This window comes from Diorhabda carinulata, chromosome 8 (assembly GCF_026250575.1).
Source record: "Diorhabda carinulata isolate Delta chromosome 8, icDioCari1.1, whole genome shotgun sequence".
NCBI classification, from domain to species: Eukaryota; Metazoa; Arthropoda; class Insecta; order Coleoptera; family Chrysomelidae; genus Diorhabda; species Diorhabda carinulata.
The window spans coordinates 23,743,689-23,766,585 of record NC_079467.1 but is presented as its reverse complement, the minus strand read 5'-3'; the positions used below and the strand labels follow the sequence as shown (position 1 = coordinate 23,766,585).

At 29.1% G+C, this 22,897-nt stretch overlaps 3 protein-coding genes across 11 annotated transcripts in view; 2 read left to right on the top strand and 1 right to left on the bottom strand.

Moving 5' to 3' along the window:
• LOC130896930 (thyroid receptor-interacting protein 11) overlaps positions 1-1,732 on the top strand; it is a 56,072-nt gene extending 54,340 nt beyond the window's left edge. For 2 of the 3 annotated variants that reach the window (XM_057805339.1, XM_057805338.1), the window contains one exon: positions 1,046-1,731. In XM_057805339.1, coding sequence (XP_057661322.1) covers positions 1,046-1,578 — 533 coding nt within the window. In that variant the 3' untranslated portion in view covers positions 1,579-1,731. Of the gene's footprint in view, positions 1-1,045 lie in introns of all 3 variants that reach the window. The other variant, XM_057805337.1, reaches the window with a different exon arrangement.
• The window catches only part of LOC130896933 (uncharacterized), a 37,573-nt gene extending 33,735 nt beyond the window's left edge, over positions 1-3,838 (bottom strand). Inside the window, exon 1 of the mRNA XM_057805353.1 lies at positions 3,587-3,838. The gene's annotated coding sequence lies outside the window, so the exon portion shown is untranslated. The remainder of the gene's footprint in view (positions 1-3,586) is intronic.
• An 8-nt stretch (positions 3,839-3,846) lies between these two features.
• LOC130896931 (mitogen-activated protein kinase kinase kinase kinase 5) lies at positions 3,847-22,588 on the top strand. 7 transcript variants are annotated; one of them, XM_057805340.1, is made up of 21 exons: positions 3,847-4,100; positions 4,158-4,215; positions 5,113-5,268; positions 5,336-5,568; positions 6,012-6,193; positions 7,775-7,856; positions 8,098-8,205; positions 8,281-8,407; positions 8,509-8,656; positions 8,909-8,959; positions 10,299-10,337; positions 10,582-10,620; positions 12,750-12,982; positions 13,054-13,214; positions 13,271-13,475; positions 13,655-13,923; positions 14,041-14,185; positions 16,051-16,275; positions 16,490-16,616; positions 17,478-17,582; positions 18,522-22,588. In XM_057805340.1, exons 1-20 carry the CDS (start codon positions 3,996-3,998, stop codon positions 17,575-17,577), a joined length of 2,793 nt encoding a protein of 930 aa, XP_057661323.1. In that variant the 5' UTR covers positions 3,847-3,995; the 3' UTR covers positions 17,578-17,582; positions 18,522-22,588. The 7 variants fall into 7 exon arrangements, with proteins under 7 accessions (XP_057661323.1, XP_057661327.1, XP_057661325.1 ...); XM_057805344.1 differs by lacking the exon at positions 8,909-8,959; XM_057805342.1 differs by lacking the exon at positions 10,299-10,337.
• Positions 22,589-22,897: the final 309 nt, after the last annotated feature.

Here is a 22,897-nt window from a genome sequence, read left to right as displayed (position 1 = left end):
GTATAATCCATTGTCGCATATAGACGCAAAAAATCTGATTTATTACGTGTAAACATGGCCAAACAATTTTCTGAATTCAATTTACGATTAGATATAACCAATTTGTGAACTTTTTTGTTGTTTTATAGGGTAACCACCTCAATTGGACGACCAGAACATTCACCATCATCGGTGTCTACGAAATTATTTTAAATCCATTGTTTTGAAAATAACAAAATGTCTGTCACTTTTTTTTTTGACTAATCGAAACGTCATGAAATTTACCACATAATGTTTTGAAAGTTGGTACTTCATAAACGTCATATGGATTTGACAATGGCGGCACCATCTGTGTGTCAGTCTCACGACTTATCGAGTGATGTAATAAATATGGTGGTATCAAACAACAGTTCAAGAAATTCCAACAAGATTACGATAAATATTTGTAAATAATTTTGAATATCGTTAATATACTACAAAAAGATTGAAATAAGGATATTTTCGGTTTTTTGTGTCTCATAACCTGCTTGACGAATCAATTAACTTGAATAAAAACTAAAGGTTTGATCCAATAATAAATCTTGAATACATCCAAGACTGATTCATAATTTTGAAATGAATATGTGCGAATTCTTTTCAATCTATATTATAATTATTTATCAAGTCCATTGACTCCCAATTATACAATATTTAAAAAAAATTCTATATTAATCTATATTTTTTGATTAGTAATCAAATCAGCAATCATATTCGTAATAATTATCAAATTACTCATTTATTTAACCATGAACACTTATCTTATTGTTCAAGTTTTGAACTACTAATTTACTTCCGTTCAACTTTTTTATTTCAAGTAAAAATAATCATTCAGAATGTTGTGATAGTCTAAAATATGTCGAATATCTCTCCGATTATTACAGAATATAAATTTGGAATCAATCTACACACCATTTCTTTAATAATTCAGCCAATTACACATTTTATACAGGTTATATGTTCTTAACTCAAGTGCTATTTGTATTATCAATATCATCAACTGCCAACTAATATTTTGATTATTTTTCAGTATCCCAACTTCAAACTAAACTCACGAAAACTGAGGAAGAACTAAGTAAAGCTGTTAGCAGTACCGATGGAAAAGTAGATAAACTGTTAATAAAAAACCTCATTCTGGGTTATGTTATGTCAAATAACAATATGAACAGGGATCAAGCACAAGTTTTAAAAATAATATCTACAGTATTGGATTTTAATCAACAGGATCATGAAAAAGTGAAACTCAACAAACCGCAGCAGGGTTGGTTGGCCTCACTCCTAGCACCAAATCCTGAAAATAAGATGTCAGAAGAATCTTTATCAAAGGCTTTTATACAGTTTCTTGAAAACGAATCGAAACCTCGAGTAGTTCCAAGTTTACTTGATAATAATACTATTTCAGTGCCATCAAATGCTTCTACTAAGTCATCAAGCAGTACATCCAGTACTCCCAGACAAACGCCTATAGTACTCAGTGAAATAGTCTTACCTACTTTCACAGAATTTGCACAAAATAGAAATTCCAGTTCTATATTAAAAGATGTACTAAAAGATAATAGTTGAAGTACTTGGTAAATTTTTAAGATTACAACAATTGTAAAATTAACTATTTATATGAAATGTATTATGTATATTTAGAATTGCGCATTTTATACAGCTTTTTATTTGTATATAGAGATGTAAGAGTCTTATTTATTTAAATAAATTTTAAAAAGTAGAGTTTTGTTTTTATTCATTATCACAAAACAATAAAAAATTCTTCCTACACCTCTTCAGATGTAAGAAGAGACCCGCAAAAATCTATTACCATGTTCATGAATGGATTCGTTAATTAAAATATGAGATGAAATTAATTAGAAAAAACTGGACAATGAAACAATAAAAAGATAATTAAAAATAAAGAAAATTATTAAATAATGCTAAGGTAGTATACAGTAAAACAAAGGTGAAAACAGAAATAATACGTGGAATAAATTGAAGTGAAATGCAAAGTAATTAATGTTCGAAAAAATAAACATAGATTGAAGAAAAATAATGAAGTAGAAAGGAAAATTTACTTTTTAAAGATTTTGAATCAAAATTTTTGTTGAAAAAGACTTCTGAGAAAATATAAAATGGTATTTGAGAATACATTGATAAAAATATATAAAAAAACACTCCTAGAAGCAAGAGGTACAAAGGAAATGGAAAAAACAGTAATCATCGAAACAGAGAGTAAACTCCTGGAGAAAAAAACTCCCATAAGAGAAGCACTCTGGTAGTGGCTTCCTGAGCTGGATCACTTGAACAAGTTCACTTGATACAAAAGTATTTGAATCCAAGCAAAAACAATTTACGTTTTTATCACTAACTTCCATCTACTATGGCATCATAAAACACCATATGAGGTTTACTGACAACTGTAGATTCTGAGGAGGAAGAAGTTTACCTACTTCTAGAATACCTCGCATCAACTGGAATGCTTTTGGATGGAAAATAATACGTAGAAGTAAACCTTGATAAAGACAGTACAGATACTGGAATTTATTAGAACATTGGAGCTGTACATATATCGAATACAGCTCCGGTAGTGAATACAATTAACCTTAAAGTTGCAGTGGAGTAAAGAGCAAATTACTAAAAGTTAACTTATTGATTCCAGAAATCTTATGAATACTATTTGAACATATTCTGCAATCGAGTGCAGTGCACCAACAAAAGTAACACTTAAAATTAATTAATTGTTCAAAATTAATATCGACATTCTATCTATAATAAAACTTCCTTCTCCAAGAGAAAACGAGAATTTGTAAGATTATTCCTGTTGATAGATGAAAAACATTCTATATTGAATGTTATACAACAACATTCACATGAAAAAATCACTTTTAATCAATAAAAAGATACCCAGATAATTGAGAAGTTGGGATGAATTACGCATTCATATAAAAGCATAGAAAACTCAACGTCAGATCAAGAAGTAGTGGGGCTAAAAATCGACCAGGGGGCTATTTAAGGAAATCAAAATTAGCTCGAACATTTTTAAACATCTTATTTCTAAGCAATTTTTGGAAAAAATGAAAATTTTGCTAGGGATCCAATATTGCTTTTAAAATAAAAGATCAAATTAGTAATTTTCGGGGCTCCTGTGAGCCTAAGAAAACTCACATATCATCTATATACATTATTATCGATTGAAATATGAAAATAACTGTTTGAAAATGTTAATTCAACAGTACTTATACATAGACAACTTTGTATACGTAATTATCAAGTATACTCGTAATTCTAGATTTGTTTGCAGCTGTGTTAAAATAAGAAGCATAATCTATAGATATTCTAGAGATATTGGTTCTCACATATTCAAATATTACCTAGTTTTTACATGAAAATGAATATCATACACAATGTCGTCTAATAATATAGAATATAGAACCGGTATTATTTAATTAAAATTTATCTTGCTAATTTCAAATCACATTCTTAACATTGAGACAAAAAACCTATTAATACTAAATATTCATATGCAAATTTTTAATTTTAGGAAACACTTTAAACAACTAATCTTTCGAAATTATAAAAGTTTACTTACCTGTTTCCCTTTTCGTCCCTACGGCTATGTATGCTACTGTGATTAATCCTCGTCTTTTACCAACTGAAGTAATCAAAAACAGTTCCCTTATCTATTACCTCCTTGCCGGAATATGAAGTAATAAATAAAAATCACCTCTTATTGAGGTAATTTGAACTATTTCTGATTATTTTTATTACAATTTACCTTAAGATGCATACATTTCACGTCACACCACTTTACCGACAGGAAATTTTGCATGCTGAGATGATGGTAACTTTTCGATTTTTTGCTACCTGTTAGTAGCACTGGTTCCAATATGTCTGCCTGCAGTGCATTTGCTGTCAAAGTCAAATTCACGTAAACATTTAATTTCATCAATTTTAATATTAACAGTACATACAATGTAATCAAGTAAAAATAAATAAAAATGGCTCAAGGAGTATTGAGCTCGGATATCTCCCGAAGAAACCCACAAGACGATTACGAATTAATTCAGCGAATAGGAAGTGGAACTTATGGGGATGTCTATAAGGTATTTCATTCAAATTTTATCTTTCCGATTATTTTTCTTTCTGATTCATTTTTCCAGGCAAAAAGACTGTCTACTAACGATTTTGCTGCAATAAAAGTGATAAAACTAGAACCAGGTAACGTTCGCTTTCTATAATTATAAGGCAGAGTAGTTTTAAATTCTACAAAAACAATTCTACTACTACGAAGTAGTATTCGAACACTCATATATTTTCGAGTATATATTTTTATTTTTTCTAATAACTTCCATTATACCTTAGTTATATATTGTAACACTTCCATGTTAGTAAATACTTGATTATAATTCATCATTTATTATTGTAAAATATAGATAATTATAATTGATTTATTACAGTTTATGTCAGTACATACTAAAAAATAATTTAAATTCTCGCGGCAAGTTGATTTTATCGTAACAGAAATGAGATTTTCTTCATATTTTTATTGACAATTTTGTAATCCTTTTTTCCAAAGGGCTACGAGAGAAAAGGGTCTAATCTTCATTTGTCTAAATCTTTATTTAAGTTAGATCCAAATCAAGTATAGCAGTATGTTATTTGAATTATATTCTGATTAAATAGAGTTACATGGAATAGGTCACAAACTCACGTTTTTTTTTTAAGTTTAATAGATCAATTTCCAATAACCTGGATAATATCCTAATACTACATTGAAGATATTCAATATTTTTTCATAGCCTTACCTTACAAAGGATTTTGTCACTAATCAAGCTATGACCTTGGCGATTTTAATATTATTTGCCTCTTATTTTCTTGATCTTCTTTTTGAAAAATGTATAAAGATATTATCTTCAAATTTTTTATTCTTCTAAATGTGCTATTACATTGGAGGAAACTATTGGAAGCATTTAATATAATAATTTGATATTGATATTTGTTTGTGAATTTTACAATAATAAAAATATTATAGAAAAAAAATAATATTCAAGTTTAAATACATGTTTATTAAGGTATTGAACTGTTATAAATGTTTATATTGCTTATGCCCAATAGGTGATGACTTTGGAATTATACAGCAAGAGATTCTTATGATGAGAGACTGTTTACATCCCAACATTATAGCATATTATGGTAGTTATTTACGTAGGGACAAATTATGGATTTGTATGGAATACTGCGGAGGTGGATCCCTCCAAGATATATACCATAGTAAGAAGAATTTCAAAATACATGTATTAAAAAATGGTATACTGTGTAAAATAACAATTTGTTTTAGTTACGGGTCCATTAGCTGAAAATCAAATAGCTTATATGTGCCGAGAAACACTGTTAGGTTTACAATATCTTCACAACAAGGGTAAAATGCATCGAGATATTAAAGGAGCAAATATTCTATTGACTGAATGTGGGGATGTAAAACTGGCAGATTTCGGCGTTTCTGCTCAAATTACAGCTACAATAAATAAAAGGAAATCATTTATTGGAACACCCTATTGGATGGCACCAGAGGTAACATTATGATTTGTATTGTAAATTTTTATAGGTATTTTCAGTGACTTTGGTTTTGGGTATGTATTCTAAACAGACTCTTATTCAACCATCAGTTGCTGTACTTGAAAAGGATAGATTACCTGTAGAAATATTTTAATTAAACATCTTTAGGATGATACTGATCACACCTATTCATACTACCACTAAACCAACACACACTCACAATTAAACTGACTGACAGTGTTTCAATAACCAAGTCTTCAGAGACTTTTGAGAAACTGGGAGGAGGATACCTGCTGAAATTGTAATACTTCAAACACTAGTTTATGGCATAATAAAAATAATAATGGAAAATATACATAAAAATGTACATACAGATTAATTTTGTGGTCTAAATTTTATTCAATTTTAGCCATTTTTAAAATTATTTTTCAATTCAATTTAATTTTGATTCGATGCAGGTTGCAGCTGTTGAACGTAAAGGGGGCTACAATCAGCTTTGTGATATCTGGGCGATTGGTATTACAGCAATAGAATTAGCAGAATTACAACCCCCAATGTTTGATCTACATCCAATGAGAGCATTATTTTTAATGTCGAAAAGTGGATTCAAACCACCTACATTGAAAGACAAAGAAAAATGGTGAGTGAAATAATGTATAACAGTGAAATTTATTAAATATCTGAAAATTTCCTAGAAGATCTATCCGCTGATAATGTTGTTAAAAACTAAATTTGATTCAGAAGTTGTTGATTATAAAATATGAATAATCTAAGGTATTTATTAAAAAGGTAACATATAGAGACCAGTTGAAGATTTGTTCTTTTTTCAAATGGCAGCTAAACAGGGGCATAAAAAAGCAAATCTGCAAATAGTTGCTATATTGCTGTTTCAATAATCAATACATCAGCTTGTTTTACCAATATATTTTCAGTAGTAGTAGACAGATGTTGTCTCAAGGTTATATTTTGTGTAAGTGTAAGTTACAATGACTGACAGCAAACTATTTTAACATATATTACAACTCTAGATATGTATATATGTGGCTTACTTACAACTTTTACAACTTTTTGAATCATTATATTTCAGAAAAGGTGGCTCGTAGGAATAAAAGTATTGATTCCTTTTTTTGTAGTTAATTTTATGATCTACAATGTTTGAGATATTTTTTACTGATTTTCAGCTTGGGGGGAATTTATGTAGCTTCACTCTTATTTTTTAGTCTAATTTGACCGGACTATAAAGTAAAGGGCAAATAATTAAATTAAAACAATTTATGCCCATTTTTTGTTTCCATACCCTTACATATCTATCTAATTCTAAATCTTGAATTAATATTCTGTATGTTCTGTATATAAAATTTAATATAATAAAAATTTTTTTATCCAATTATTGCTGCTAATTATAATTAATGCGATGTATTTGTCGATAATTCCGATTTAAACGTACAAAACGTTGATTAAAGAGGAAATGCACTTGAAAAAAATATATTTGTTTTTGAATGAACCTTCTATTATTAGCCAGTTAAGGGAATTAATCAACAATGCATTTTATCACAACACCTACAAATATTGTACACACTTATGTTGTGTAGGCTGACATACTTTACTCAATTTCAAAGTACATTTATACATGTCTATTTAACGACAATAATAATCAATTTAAATGATCTGATTAATATCTAGATCAGTATTTCTCAAATTGAAGTCTGTAATATTCTTCATAGAACACCAAAGGTTATATAAAAATCAACGATTCTATTTTATTTATCATATTTATCTGATATATTTAGTAAAATGAATGAAATGTATGAAGAAATCAGAAACATGGAATAAGACCCTAGGTCTGAAACAATCGAAAATATTTCTTTCCTATTTCACCAACTGGTCTGAAAAGGCCCTTTCATCAAACAAAGATGAGCTAAGGAGAGTTACTGGTATGCTTACTAGACACTTCCTGTGAAATACAATCTGAAGTGGAAGGTCTGAAACAATCAAAAAGATTTCTTTCCTATTCCATTAATTGGTCTGAAAAGGCTTTTACTATGAATTAGAACAATGTTTAATACTGATAGACAATTATTAATAATATTTAATTAATCACACACATAAATCACTGCCTTTCTTATCAATAAAAATATTATACTATATTTTGAGGGCACTTGACTATGTTTCCAACTTTTGGAAAGGTTTGTAATTTTAATTAGTGCTTATTTTGTTCTAGGAGCGCTACTTTTCAAAGTTTTGTAAAAGTAGCATTAACCAAAAATCCAAAGAAAAGACCAACTGCAGAAAAATTATTACAGGTGAGGTATAAATTGAGCGTTGGTGTAGAATGATGTTACTGAAATGTTATGTCAAATAATGTAGGAGCTCTAATGCATAATTATTTTGGTTAAAATGTTTTTACACCACTTAATCATAAATTTTAACAGCAATACTTCAAGATCGAATTTGTTCTTATTGTTACACTCTAAAGCAAAAACTGAGGCTTTAGTCACCGTTAAAAAAGTTTCGTGGGTTTTTAACTGCAGTTATTATTTGTAGCATGCATTCTTCCAAGGTGACATGCACCGAAGACTGGCCTTAGAGTTACTACAAAAAGCTAACAATCCTTCACATATGTTTACTGATCTTGAGCCGGATGAAGATGGGGTAAGACAATTATGATATTTGATATTTCAACAAGCTTTAAGTTATTCGGTGAAATAATGGTATGCTTCGTTTCAGGCTGTACAGAACGTTCCACAAAGGATTGCGTCACGACTGACTTCCAGACCAAAACCTCAAAATGCCGTGCTTTCCAATTCTGATATGGATCGTATAGATGAGGCTAACAATACCTTACAGAGATCAGGTAAGAGAACTAAAATCAAGATGATTTAGAAACATAAACATACACAACTAAGAAATTACTTTTTTTTATTGACACTACTGACTAATTTTGACTGATTTAAGATATTCCTACTGTGATAGTCGAAGAGAAACAACCTCAGTGGGACTTGATGGATCTCATGAACAATGTGACTAGTGTACACAACTGTGTAGAGCATCAGAATCAAAAATGCGGTATCGGAAATGCATTCGACTCGCTCAATAGGGAAAAGTAAGTATTATTTAACAATCCCTTTTTTTATCGTTTTTATCTTAATTTGCAATAAATGTCATTAGGCTTTTTAATAGTTACATTTAATTTTGTCGAAATTAACCAAAAATTGTAATTTTTCATTTATTAACTGACCTTTTCTCTTCCCTTTAGCAACTTTTACTTGTATTACATTTTATTTTATTTCGAAAATATGAAAGATTAGAAATTTTTGGTTTTCGTTTAACATCTCATTTATGATGTCAGTTTTAGTCAAGAGAGAAAAGCCATGACAGGATCGCAGCTTTTGAAAATGTCATTGAGGTCAGCCTTGATTTGAGTGTGATGTGTATTTTAGTTGATACTGCACTTAATTTAGACTGCAAATGATAATCAACAAATTGAGAAAAAATCAGATTGATTTAGATTTAACATCCATAATCTACTGTATCACTCAATAAGTCCCAGCTTAGAGTCCCAACATTATCATATCAAATTTTTCAGTCAAAATCAGGTGTTGATTTATCTTGGTTATAAGAGGATACATTTGGAACTGTTTGGGCAGGATTTTTTACTACTATATGTGATAATGACTGAATTATGGATTCGTCACTGTGCCCCTGAATCAAAGCAGAGCAGCAAAATGAATAGCAGTTGCCGAAGTGACTATTTTGAAAAATAAAGCACCAACAAGAGAGAAAATTGCACAGCATTATTAGCATGATCAATCATAAAAATGAAGTGAAAACAACCTGGAATGCAAAAGAATAAAATATGTTTTATATGTTTTATTAATACTAATTATAATAATAATATAATGTCCAATGAAGAAATTATTGTCGAAGTTGAATTATATTATGGAAGCAAAGACAAATCATTTAATAGAAAAGTTATTGAAGCTTTCTAGTACATGTATCATTTTTGGGGATGGCTATATTAATAATTGAATCGAGTTTTTAGAAAATAGTTGTCAGATTTCGGATTTATTGAGTGCAGAGATATAATTAACAATTAGATCACTTGTAAAATTTTTTTCTTAGTATATACTAGAGCTGAAATTAGTGTTGATTGTTTTTGCAGTGGAATGTTTGGTTTTTATTTTAATTTGCAATGTTTTTTTGGCCTTAGCTCTATATAATAAGTACTCTGTGACATAAAAACATCTCCGAAAAGATCAAATAAAAAAATAATGTTTGTAAATTTAAATCAATATTAATTATAATCCAAAATAGGAAATAAAACGTATTAATTTGAACAAATCTGACATTGTAGTATAATTATCTTGAATGTAATTGAATTTTGTAATATAAAAATATACATGTCTACTCAGAATGATTATAGATGAAAGAGCATTAGAAGTGGTTAAATGTCATAAACACTGTTCAACATTAACATTATATTTAAGATAGCCAATACTGCTTCGTCAGATTTCCAGATGGTATTCACAGAAAACAATTCTTATTGTAAAGAAATAATTTATTTTACAGATTAGATAATTGATTTTTTAATGCAAGAACAATATTAATTTGAATGACTCATTAGATCCTAACTACATATAGAGTTTGACATTTTTTCCCACTAATATTAACAGTCTGTATTTTCATCTAATGCAAGACATCTTCAGACTCTAGTTAATGTTTTAATTTGTGATATTGTTATTTAGGAGTCTATTGCAGTACATTGACGAAGAATTAATGTTGAGGTAATTTTTTTACAAAAATTTTCATCAGCTACATAACACAACTCATTAATTGCCTGAATTTGATATTTCGTTTGCCGCATATATTCTTTTAACGCTTTAACACTGCTTTGGTTTTTTTTTATTTTGACTTTTGTGTTTTTAACTTTATTGGGGTTGGGCTGGAATTACTTTTTTTTATATGAATAATGTCTGAAATTCTTTTTCTTGTTAACTGGTGGATATAAATGTTGTTTGATTATTTTAGGGGAGCCTACAATTATCATCAGTCCGACTATGAACAGCTGTAAGTTAATCGATATTTTTTTGGTGTAGGTAGTTTAGTTAGATGAAAACTATGTTTAGTTAAAATTGAGCTTGTTACAATTAGGGGTATGAACATTGTTCGGAATAAACTCAAAAAGATTATCATTAAAGAAAGCCTTGTTTAAATATATTGAGGTCTACCGTATTTGAATTTGGCTCTAGAGGCGCTATTGTAGATTGAGATTTTTTAAATTGCGTGTAAAATCTCATTGTTATGTTTGTCTTGTTTTAGTAAAAGTTCTAGTACCCCAATCGCTTGTTTGAATGAACAAGTTTACGCTCTTTTAGCACATTTTCATATGTTTATGTGTCGAAGGATGAGCCAGTCTTCATTACTACATTCTTGCCAATGTAAAAATTCATTCGGTAATTGTTTTATCACACTTCATATTTGAGCATGATCGATATGCTGCAGATAGTACGACCACCCTCAGAAATAGAATGTTTCAGTTATGCTTTCATATTTTATAAATAAAACTAATCAATATCTGATATAGTTTGTTTTAAAAAAAAAAACACTTTAGTTTTGAACCTCGTATAATATACAATATAGTGATGTAAACATATTGAACAAGGTTACTGTAAAGTGGCAAAATAACCAGTAAAGTTACTGTACACATTCCTGTTTTAAAATATCTCAAGATTCAGTTTGTTTATTACACATGATTGGTGATGCCATTTTACATCAATTTAAAATTTAACTGAGGCCGCATACGATTATTCGTTGACTTAAAAACATTTCATGTGACCTCGATTTTTATTACACCTGTAGATATTTTCGATTTTTATGTAGTGCGGGCTCTGGTTTAAACTTTGAAAAATCCTTTAGAAATTTTCATTCGGTAATTTTATAAGAGTGTTGTTTAAGAAGAACGACGTTAACAGTGATTAGGAAACAAGGCTAAATAATGATAGTTTGCTTAATTAGGATAAATTGATGATGCGAGAGAGGATCATATTTGTATATAGTTTTCCAACGTATTGTGAATCCCAAAGTATTTTTAAATTTGTGCAAATTAATTTTTAAAATATGTACCTGACTTATTAAGTAATTTCATTTTTATGTGCCTTTTATTGAAAATATAGTGAATTCTACATAAAGTAGCAAGGTAAAATCAAATAAAAAGAAAATTATAATTAAAATATTTCAGAACATAACCTCAAAAAGTGCTAAACTAACATCAACGCCTTTTGCTTATTTTCGAGTGTTTATGAGGCTTTTCTTTGTATTATTTGTATTAAATTATTGAGTCATTTCCTTTTTAAGTCCCTTTTCTTAGAAATATATTGAACTTTACATACATTTGAAGTAGCAAGGTAAAATCAAATAAAAAAATGTTATGAGTAAAATTTCTCTTTAACCAAAATATACTCTAGCATATTCTCTCTATTCATCAAGTTCTTCTTCTCTACATCTAACATGTTCTAGCTTTATTATGGTCTTCATAACTAACATGTTAATTTCTTTATGAAAAATTTTGAAGACATTTAGCTATTTTTTATTTATGGAATTTGCATTTTCATCGAGAAGAAATACCAAGGGCTATTTCAGAACATAACCTCAAAAAGTCCTTATGTAAACCAACATGAACGCCTTTTGCTTATTTTCGAGAAAGTTTCTGAGTGTTTGGAAATTTCAAAATATTCTATTTTAAAAAAGTGTGCTCTTATTATTAGTGTGTATATGGACTACCTTGTGTATCATTCAAATATAGCTTCAATCTTATTAAAAAAATTGGATCAAATTAATTCTATAGTTAACAAAATGTATTACAAATTCTATAAAATAATAAGCAATACATTTTAAGTCTAGATAACGTGAAAACAATACCAATCTAGTTATATAATTCAAAATTTTTAATCAAAATGCTATTTGTGTTATACAAAATCAAATAAAAAGTATTGTCAAGTTTACATTAAATTTTGCATCTTGAAATTTTGCACTTCCTCTAGTTTAACTGATGTTTGATTTAATTATTTTTTTAATAAACAGCATGGGAAGCATGGGATGGTAAAAAGACTTTTGTTTATAAACAAATAAAAAATCTACTAATCATGTATTGTCTGTATTTAATTTATACTTGTTTTAAAACATTTTTATTATCGTAGAGCAACTCTACCAGTACAAGATCCCGAAAACTCAGTAAAATGCGATATTCATGCCTCACCTTCTAATCATTCTAAAGAACCACCGTTCAATGGTTCACCTAGACGACATTCCTCAGTAGACGAAATTTTCGGTTTGGTCACGTCCATGAACTTGACAGGTCAAAGGCAAAGGTCGTTGAGTGATAGCAGTAGAACAGGAAGGACAAATAGGGATAGTAATAGGGAGGTTAATGGTAAGACACAAATTTCAATCAAGAAAAATTTAAGAGTATTTTTTTAAACCTGTTTTATTGACATCTCGTAGGTACCGAAGAAGATACTAACCACGATGGTGGCGCTAATGATTTGGTTACCTGCCCTCCTGTACCTCCAAGAAAACATCGAAGGCGGCATACGCCTCCTAGACCTCCTAGTAATGGTCTCCCCCCGACGCCGAAAGTACACATGGGGGCATGTTTCTCTAAAGTAAACTTTTCAAATTTAACTTCAATTCTATCGATAGTATTTGATTTTGCTCTTAGGTATTTAATGGATGTCCATTAAGGATCCATTGTACGGTATCTTGGATCCATCCTGAAACTAGAGACCAGCACATACTTATTGGCGCCGAGGAGGGTATATATAACCTCAATTTAAACGAACTTCACGAAACTTGTATCGATCAGTTATATAATAGGAGGACAGTTTGGATGTATGTCATAAAAGACGTTCTCATGACATTATCAGGTGAAGAATTGACTATTGATATATTACAAAAGTATATCTTTCAAGTTATTTTCAATATGTTGTATGAAGAATTTTGAATTTTGTAATATGAAAAATGTCTTGATTTTGTTTTACTTGAATTTTTACGAAATTTATAAACATTAATGTTGATGTAAATGCATTATATACTATTGTTATAGGAAAAACACCGCAGCTATATAGACACGACCTTTTGGCACTTCAAAACAAACAGTCCCACAGATTTAGTTTACATATGAATAGGATACCAGAACGACTGGTACCTAGAAAATTCGCTCTTACTACTAGAGTACCTGATACAAGAGGAACCCTTAAATGTTGCGTCGCTCGTAATCCTTACAATGGTTATAAATATTTATGTGGTGCTACTACCAGTGGAATTTATTTAATGCAGTGGTACGATCCACTTAATAAATTCATGCTGTTGAAGGTGAGAATACTCGCTAGACTTATGTCTAGAGCAGTCACAGAATTAAATTAATTTTTGGTCTGATGTTGTAAACTTTCGAATTTGTATCGAGTTTAATCGAAAAATATGCCGTTTCAGCTTGTGGAATGCGTTCTTCCCAATCCATTACACGTATTCGAAATGATCATAACTCCGGAATTAGAATATCCCATAGTATGTGTTTCAATAAAACAAGCTTACCAACCTAATAGATTCAAATTGGATTTGATAAATATGAATTCTGGTAAGTTTATTGAATATATTGTGCATCTTATCGAGCAACTTAGTTTGGATAAAGAATAATGGATAATCAAAAAATATATTACAATGGTAGCATATAAAAATTATTATCTATCTTACTGATAATTATTAATTAAATTTAGATTGTACTGATCAGTTAACTTACTATTTAATAACAGAAGTTCGTTTTGTTTTTTCTAGTTTGTATTTAAATTAATCGTTTTTGTAGATTCTTGTTTTTCATAAAAAAAGAATCTCAACTAATAGTCTTATCTTCTTCTCCTTTTCTAGTTTCTCTTCTTCCTATTACCTCAACTGTCTTTTCAATTTCTCAGAATTTTTTTCTGCTTTTATTCATTCCATATCATTTCAGCTTTTTCTTGTAAATTTTTCCTATCATTGATTCTTGTTTTTTTATTGTCTCTACCCTTTATTTTATTCCACTTAGTTTCATCCCTCTGTTTTTATTGCGTTTATTTTTGTTTCCTCTCATTTATCCAATTTCCTGTGGAGTATAAAATAGTTGGTAATATTTTCTTGCTTTGTTATCTAGTTTTCAATCTTTGCAACACTATTTTCCTGTTCCTTCTTTTGTTTCTTTTATTGATCCTTATTTTGTTTCTTTTTGAATGTCTTCGTCATTTATTTTTTCTCAAGTTTCCTCTTTATTGTCCAATTTTCTGCTGCTTATATTATATTTGGTACTACTTCATGCTTCGTAATCTATCTCTATATCTATTTGCCTGTCTTCTCTTAGCATATTTTTAAAATATTCTTACATTGTTACTCTTTCTTCTTCTTCTTCTTCTTCCTATATGATTTCTGTATTAATTATTTCAATTGATGTTTTTTTATTATCTTTAACTTGGATTTACTTATGTTGACTTCTATTTTTGGTTTTTGTACTTCTGGTTACTAATCAGAATGGATTTTATTTGATACATACATACATACAGACATCATAGTCCGGCTAAAGTATGAATTGATATTATTAAAAGTCTCTGAAACAATGTTTTTATATCTCTATAATTCTTTATGAAATTTAAGTTTGCCGTTTTTGATTGAGACCTTTTTATTGAAAATTTTATCAAAAAATCGGTGTCCCAAATATAATACTTGAAAAAATACTTGTACTAAATAATTTAACCCATTGAACTAACACCGTTTGTGTCATTTTTTCCTCTGAAACTGGATTAAACGATTAAAAAAAATCTTAATGATGTGGAAATTTTGTCTTATTTGGGGCACCCTGTAGAATTCCACACCAAAACCGAAGTGAGCTCGAAATTTTTAGCATTTAGTAGTTGTGATTTCCAGATATCTGGTTTCCTCCAATAAAGACAACACCCAAATCGCATGTGACATTCGTAGCAAATATATGTATGTGGTGAGCCCAGGCTTTGAAACTTTGTTTGCAATTTGCGGATTTTTAATAAATGTAGTTTGTTCCAAAGACTAAATTAAAACGTATTGTGTACTGTAGTGTGATATTCATACTGAAACTAAACACACTATTTTATTACCACTAAACTGTCTGGTTCTTTGAACTTGTAGTAGATTACTGATTCAAATCCGGCTCGAAGGACCAGTCAGTGACTTGGTGTAGTGGTGGTAAACAGTATGTTCAGTAGTGCTAAATTCATTAAATGATTGAAATTAAAAAAAGTGCGATATATTTTTTATTAAAAACTTCAAGGTACTTTTGACTATACTACATTTGTTTTTGATTGTGAATGATTTGCATGGATGATGCAATGTTTTCTTTTTGAAAATTTTGAGATAGAATTTTTTGTTTCTTTTTGGTTTTTATTTGGAACTATCAAGGTTTGTTTATTTAAATCTATATTAACTATACAAATTGTTTTTCAGGTGCTAATTGGTTCCATTCAGACGAACTTCAAGACATGGACGGTACAGCGACGGTAATTCCCCGAAGGGAAAATTTGGAAATAGTGAATGTCACTCAATTAGACAAAGACTCGATTTTAGTGTGTTACGATAATGTTATTAGGATAGTGAACGTACAAGGAAAGATGAAAGTTAATAAAAAACAAATCGCCGAATTAAGATTCGGATTTAAAATTGAAAGTATAAGTGAGTAGCTCAATAACTCGACATGGATCTAATTGATTCTCGAATAAATTACACCTCATTTTCACTTAAAATAGTGTCATAAGTCAAAAATTTAGAAAATCTCTTTGTACTATTTGTGCTTAAAAACTTGAAAATCTTATCTTAAATAATGTCATGTAAATAGTTAGTAATACGGTAACTTTGTAAGTTTTTGAGTTATCATTTTGTTTTATAGTATGTCTTCCGGATAGCGTGTTAGCGTTTCACAAACATGGTATGCAAGGTAGATCATTGAAAAATGGAGAAATTACTCAAGAAATTACGGATACTGCAAGAACATATAAACTTTTGGGATCAGACAAGTGAGTTTCTCCTCTATATTTTACTATTCTTGGCTTGGGACCACTCCACAGATCACCTATATCCTAATGGTTCACGACAACGTTATTCTGACCAAATTAGCGCTATCTAGGTGTATAAACCTTAAACACTAATGTCGAAAAAATGCTACATATTCAAAACTATCTTTTTTTGTTTCAAAATTCAATTTTTTTTAAGTATACGAGGTTTATACTAAAATTATTGAGCTTACCTTCATTTTTTAAAAGTTATATCATAATTCTATAAATAAATGTAATAATAACTTCGACAAAATATGTTAATATTTATTAATAAGACGGTTATAGAACATGAAAAGTGAAAAATATATATTTCAATATAAAATATAGAAAAATGGATAATTAAATCAGGTACATAAACTTGTTAAGATATTAATCCAGTATTGTTTATATTAATTAATTATATTATTAATTAATTAATTATATTAATCAACTTACATTGTACTATAATGATGAATGAACCCAGATAATGTGGTTTCTGAATAAAATTTTTTATTTACATCTGCAACATTTGTGCCATCAATAAAAATTAATAGTATTGTCATTTGGTTAAAGGAAATAAAAAATAATATTATGTGATGATATGTCTTGATTTAGATCTCCTTTAATTGAAATTTCTTATAAAAAATAGATAAAATCTTGACCTACTTTGATTACAATATTTTATTAAAGACTGAAGGATATCAAAACATCAATTAAAGAAGATCTAAAACCAAGAAAAATCATCACAAAATTTATATATAGAAAGGCCTAATGTAATCTATACATTAAACCCACAAAAGTATTGTGATGGTTATTGTTTTTAATTATATTTTCAAATTGCAGGGTTGTAATGTTGGAAAGCAATTTATTAAGAACTGGTACACTAACAAATGAAGAAGGACACGACTTGTACATCTTAGCAGGACACGAAGCCAGTTATTAAAACAAGTAAGTATCAACAGAATATAAAATAAAACAGAATTACAGGCCTGTAAAATGGGGGCTACAACAAAAAACGGTGCACCCTGGTTGACATAATTCCAGCCCTTGCAGTGATCTGGAACAAAAAAATTTGAAAAATTCTTAATCTGTAAAGATATCGCTATCCCATTGACCGTAGATTTCCACCAAATTTTTAAGGAATTGGTTGTGTAGAAATTAAGATATCATGTCAACTTCAAAAAAAAGTAGGCCGGTTTAGACGCCACGTTAAAAAATCCACTGTATTTCTGGAAATAATGCGAATTTAAAGAATCCGTTTAAGGACATATTCTTAAGGGTCTAAGTTTTAAAAATATGCAATAATACCCCCATTAATGGACTCGTATACTGTGGAGTTGGACAAGAATAACAGAGTCTCTTTACTATCTGGTCATACAGGAATCAACGCAATTGAAGTGCCCAATACCCTCGACTTAAAAGGAGCACAAATGCTTTTTATTCGCCAAGAGTTGTGCTGCGTTGTAGAAAAATGTCACTCCAAAAGATTTCTTTCAAACTTGGATACTGCTAGATCTACATAAGCAAAAATAAACTACACCTCACTGGCTTCTTTATAGGTTATTGCCAGATTAGAGAAAATTATATCTAGCAGACCCTGACAAGTGCAAATTTTGCAGGGATGAAGATGAAACTCCAGTTCTAAATCTATAGGAAACAAATCTTAATACAGATACTGAAGAGATTACTCTGGAACTTCAAGGCGAGCTGTAGATGTTGAAACCGTACAATAAACCTCAAGTTTACAGTGTAATTGAAGCTATCTATTCATAATATAGAGTGAATTGCTTAGCTGTATTATATGACACTATTTTTTAGATCACATGATTTAAATTTAAAAATTGTTCTACTATGATTATATTTTTATAATGTATTTTATTGTTTCAGATATAGCTCACCGTAATAAAAGGAGGTTTCTGCTTCGCTTATCAAGTTTATACTAATCAAAAAAAAACTTAACTTATTATTAGATTAGTGACTAGTTAAGTCGGAAAAGAATACAGAAATCGTGATGTTTTATTAGAAAAATAATTAATCGGATGAAGGAGTTTAATCTGCTAGGGATTTTCTCTCTTAAGCATATATATACCTCAATTTTACTTCTCTTGTTAGAGAAAGTAGAATAAATGTGTGGTATTCGAAGATTTTTGAATACCATTAATAATTTTAGAAAAAGTACCTACAATTGAATTATATAATTATATTTTCGTGATTGAAATTGAAATATATTCTATTGGAAATTTAAAAAATAAAGAGTAATTTTTCACCGTAGAGATTTAGGAGTTTTGTAGGAGAGTTTTTTCATTTATTAAAACATTTTACTGAAAATTCATTTCACCCATCTGTAAAAAAATTTACGCATCAATCCAGACTCAATAAAATACCTTTTAGTGAGTTTTCAAACTATAGCAACTCTTTTTGTTTATCAATTTTATGTGTTACTCCTTATGGTCCATTCCTCTTTCGTTTTATTTGGCTAACTAAAATATTGATTACAAATGACCAGAGAATTAATATTCTACATAACACGTGTTACTTCTTTGAGTTTTTTCAATATAAATTTCCATTATTTTCTTTAGATAGTTTAAAAGATGTATACATATCTGAGAAAGCTACTAATGAGATCGATTTTCAGTAAAAAAGAAATAATTTTCATGATAAACTAATGAATAATTTAAAAAAAACTTTATTTCTAAATCCATTGTTGATTTGTTTCCATTTTGAATTGGATTTTTTTAGTTTTAAGAGCTTATTTCCTGCTTTTAACAGGGTAATCTTACAAGAACGGTCTTGTAGTTCTTAGGAGTCATCGCAAAGAAGTTTAATGTGAGGAATATCAGGTAGTTGAGCTGATTTATAATAATATACCGAATTCCTTGAAAAAATTACCAATAACCTTATTGGTTGACAAGAGAAACCAATAATACTGATAGTTTTAATTTGACTTGTTTTCTATATTTATTAACTGAAAACTTGAGTATTTGGTTATTGAATTGCATTCCAGTCACATATAACAAAATTGAAAACCGTTGAATTTTGAAGAAAGGGACCAAATATGAGCTAAACCTACTTACCTTCAGCGAAGCTTTCCTGCTCAGTGGAATTTTTCAAAAATGATTTGATTTTGTGACAAACTCTGTTAATTTGATGATTAACTACACCGAAGAAATGGACGTTTTGTTTAAAAGTGCTTGAAATTCTTTATTTCAATTTATTTTAAACTCATAAATACTCATAGATATTTAAAATTTATTTGAATATGAAATCTGTATTGTACATATTAAGTTTTTTGTAAATAGATTACCCTGTTTTCAAATAAAGCTACTGCTAATTTACAATTTGTCATTTAAGTGCTGAATGTACATGTTTTTCAAAACTGGAAAATCAATATTGAAAAAGCTTCCTAATTAGAAAAATCAACTATAATACTGACCATATTTTTTACTGTTACTGAAGTAAAATTCATAATTACATTGAATGGTGTTTCAAGCTTTCCATCAATCGATGGTTTGTATCCCAGACGGTGTAGCTGGGGCCCAAAACAATGAATATCATCAATGGTTTCAAAAATTCCAACTTAATGAGATATAGTGTATAACTTCATTTTATATGAGGTTATCAAATTTAGACATTAAAAATGTTGATTGGTGGTACTAGTGACACAGAAAAATTTACATTATCCTACTGAATTTTTTGATGAAATAACAGTTTTGAAAATCATCGACATTATATTTTAGCGATGACAAAGATAATACTCTGCTAGATTTCTGTATTTTTCTGTATAGTCAACAGCGTTTTCGGCTGTGGTTTTATTATCTTATTGCGTAATTATTAACACGTTATCTTGTACATATTGTAAAGTCTAAAAATAGTAAAACATACCAAAAAGTAATTTATTATTATAGGTTGATGGACTTTTTTTAATTGTGAACATGGCAGTACAATCTTGAAACGAAAGTATATCCTCGATTATAAATATAAATTTCTAGCAGCTAGTATTAGAGGTTGTATCTTACCGAAAACTGTTTTTGGTATCTTTTAATCACCTTTTAATTGCATGATTCTAATGAATCTGTGCTGGCTCCAAAGAAGAGTATCTTTGCTCCTATATATTTCTTGTCCGAAACATTTTTTGTTTATATTTGGGCTTTCTAGAACACGGGAAACTGAACTTTCTACATACTTCCCACAAAATTTACACACGTTTCCAGTATAACTAGGAATTAAAATGAAGAAACTTTTTTGTGAATGATATGGGAGATCAATTTAGGATGATGCATTTCAGAAAAAACAGAGCTCCGCTAAAACGGCATTTTTCAACAATAAAAATCTTTAATTAGGTACCTGTACAGTGTAGAACCCATCAACTTAATCTTCTACTTGTTTCAAGTATCCTTTATTTGACTATAGTTTTACCGCAAATGTTATCACAACACTGGTGACACCAAATACCAACTATTTACTTTAATGTTGATAACTTCTCCCATGAACAACTTTTGTTGAATTTGAAAGACCTACACAGATTATCAGTATTGTGCTTTGGAGTTAGGTGCGCTACCGGTGCTGATAATCTACATAACAAATATTTTCACCTCCAAATGATCATATAATATCCTATTGAAGCTAGATTTTTAACGGCCCTCACAAATTTCCTCCTGTTATGAACATTGACCATGTTTCAATTCATTATACTAGTTTTTTCAATGCGGTAAGTTGAAGCTTTATCACTGTTATGTATGAAGTTTTTTGATGAATTCTTGTAATAATTCACATCGAAATGTATGAAAAATAATTGCACGAATGTGTTCATTAGTCAATTCTATTTTTAAATAAAAACTATACCTCGCAATTAACTACAAATATATACCGGGAATGTCAGTGACAGATGTAGGTATTGCCAAAACTGAAAATATAAGTAGTCATAGTACCGTAGTGGACAGCAAAGGACCGTTAAGCATATAGTTCTTCTGATAAGCGCTTCGTGTCAATCCTTGTATTATGATTGGTGTACAAGGGGTGGTGATACAAAAAATATAAATTGAATTGAATTTTATTAAGAAATGGTCGGTTTCGTATATTTTGTTATAATGTTTCGATGTTGAAACTCGTTAGTTTATGATTTATATCTTTTTAGTGTATAAATTACTGTTTTTAATAAAATATTCTTCGTATAGAAAATGAATGTTTTTCCAGTATTGAAAAGAACTTGATGTATGTTTTCTATCTCAATTTGATTCATTCACTTGATACATGTGTGTCATTATCACTTTGGGACTAAAAATCAACCTGAGGGAAGAAAACCAAAAGGAGCTCAGTATTTCCACTATAAATTATAACTTTTTACCATAAAGGGTCATTCATTGCCTCATTTGTCATAACACAGTGAATAATGAATTCCCTACCTATTACCTTTTTCAAAATTAGTATATACAAAAAAAATATTGATTCTTTAATTATCTTTATACATCCGTGTTTGTATATTTATACAAATCATCAACTTGTGTCATCGTTTGAACAATAATTGTTTTGTATTCTAATTATATGACTTAAAGTTCTTCCAACATTCATAATCTTTTTTTAACCTTTCTATACTGTGCTAGTCAAAATTTCTATTTTTAATAGTTTTGACATTACTCCAAAATATTTTAATAATACTGTGCTAAGTGCTTCTATAAACAATGTTTTTTATATTATTTCCTACTATTTATTCATTGCCAGATAAATATTTTTTGTTATTAAAATAAAATTTATTGAGCCTCAATTGGCAATTTCCAAATTGTACTTTTATTAATAAATAATTTTAAGGGCGATATACCTTCGATTCAAGATTAATATTTATATGTAATTACACCACATATTTCCTTGATTTGTTAACTGTAATATTTTTATTGATTTTAACGTCACTTTTATTGTAAACTGTTTATTTCATAAAATAAAATATTTTCAATTGTTCATTCGTACTTTATTTTTTACCACAAAAGAGTTCACAAACTTTCCATAGGAACAAACTTCCCACGTATATTCATTAAAATAACGTCATTAATTGAAAATATATATCAGCTTTCAGTTCAGAAAGAAAGATATAAATGCATCCATCTCTTGAGCATTCCTAGAGTCATTATCATGGGTGACTTCAATTTCTGGAAAACCTATTTTGGTAATACTTTTGTTTCTCTTCCCATATCTCAAATTAAAAACCGGAATTCGGCACTCGTGATTCATTCAGGCTCTTTTATCGTCAATCAAATGATCTGTACTGTCGA

Coding starts and splice junctions, on each gene's coding strand:
- LOC130896931 (XM_057805340.1), top strand. CDS start 3,996: ATGGCTCAAGGAGTATTGAGCTCGGATATCTCCCGAAGAAACCCACAA. Junction 8,657..8,908: donor GACTCGCTCAATAGGGAAAA/GTAAGTATTATT, acceptor TGTCAGTTTTAG/TCAAGAGAGAAAAGCCATGA. Junction 12,983..13,053: donor TAGTAATAGGGAGGTTAATG/GTAAGACACAAA, acceptor GACATCTCGTAG/GTACCGAAGAAGATACTAAC.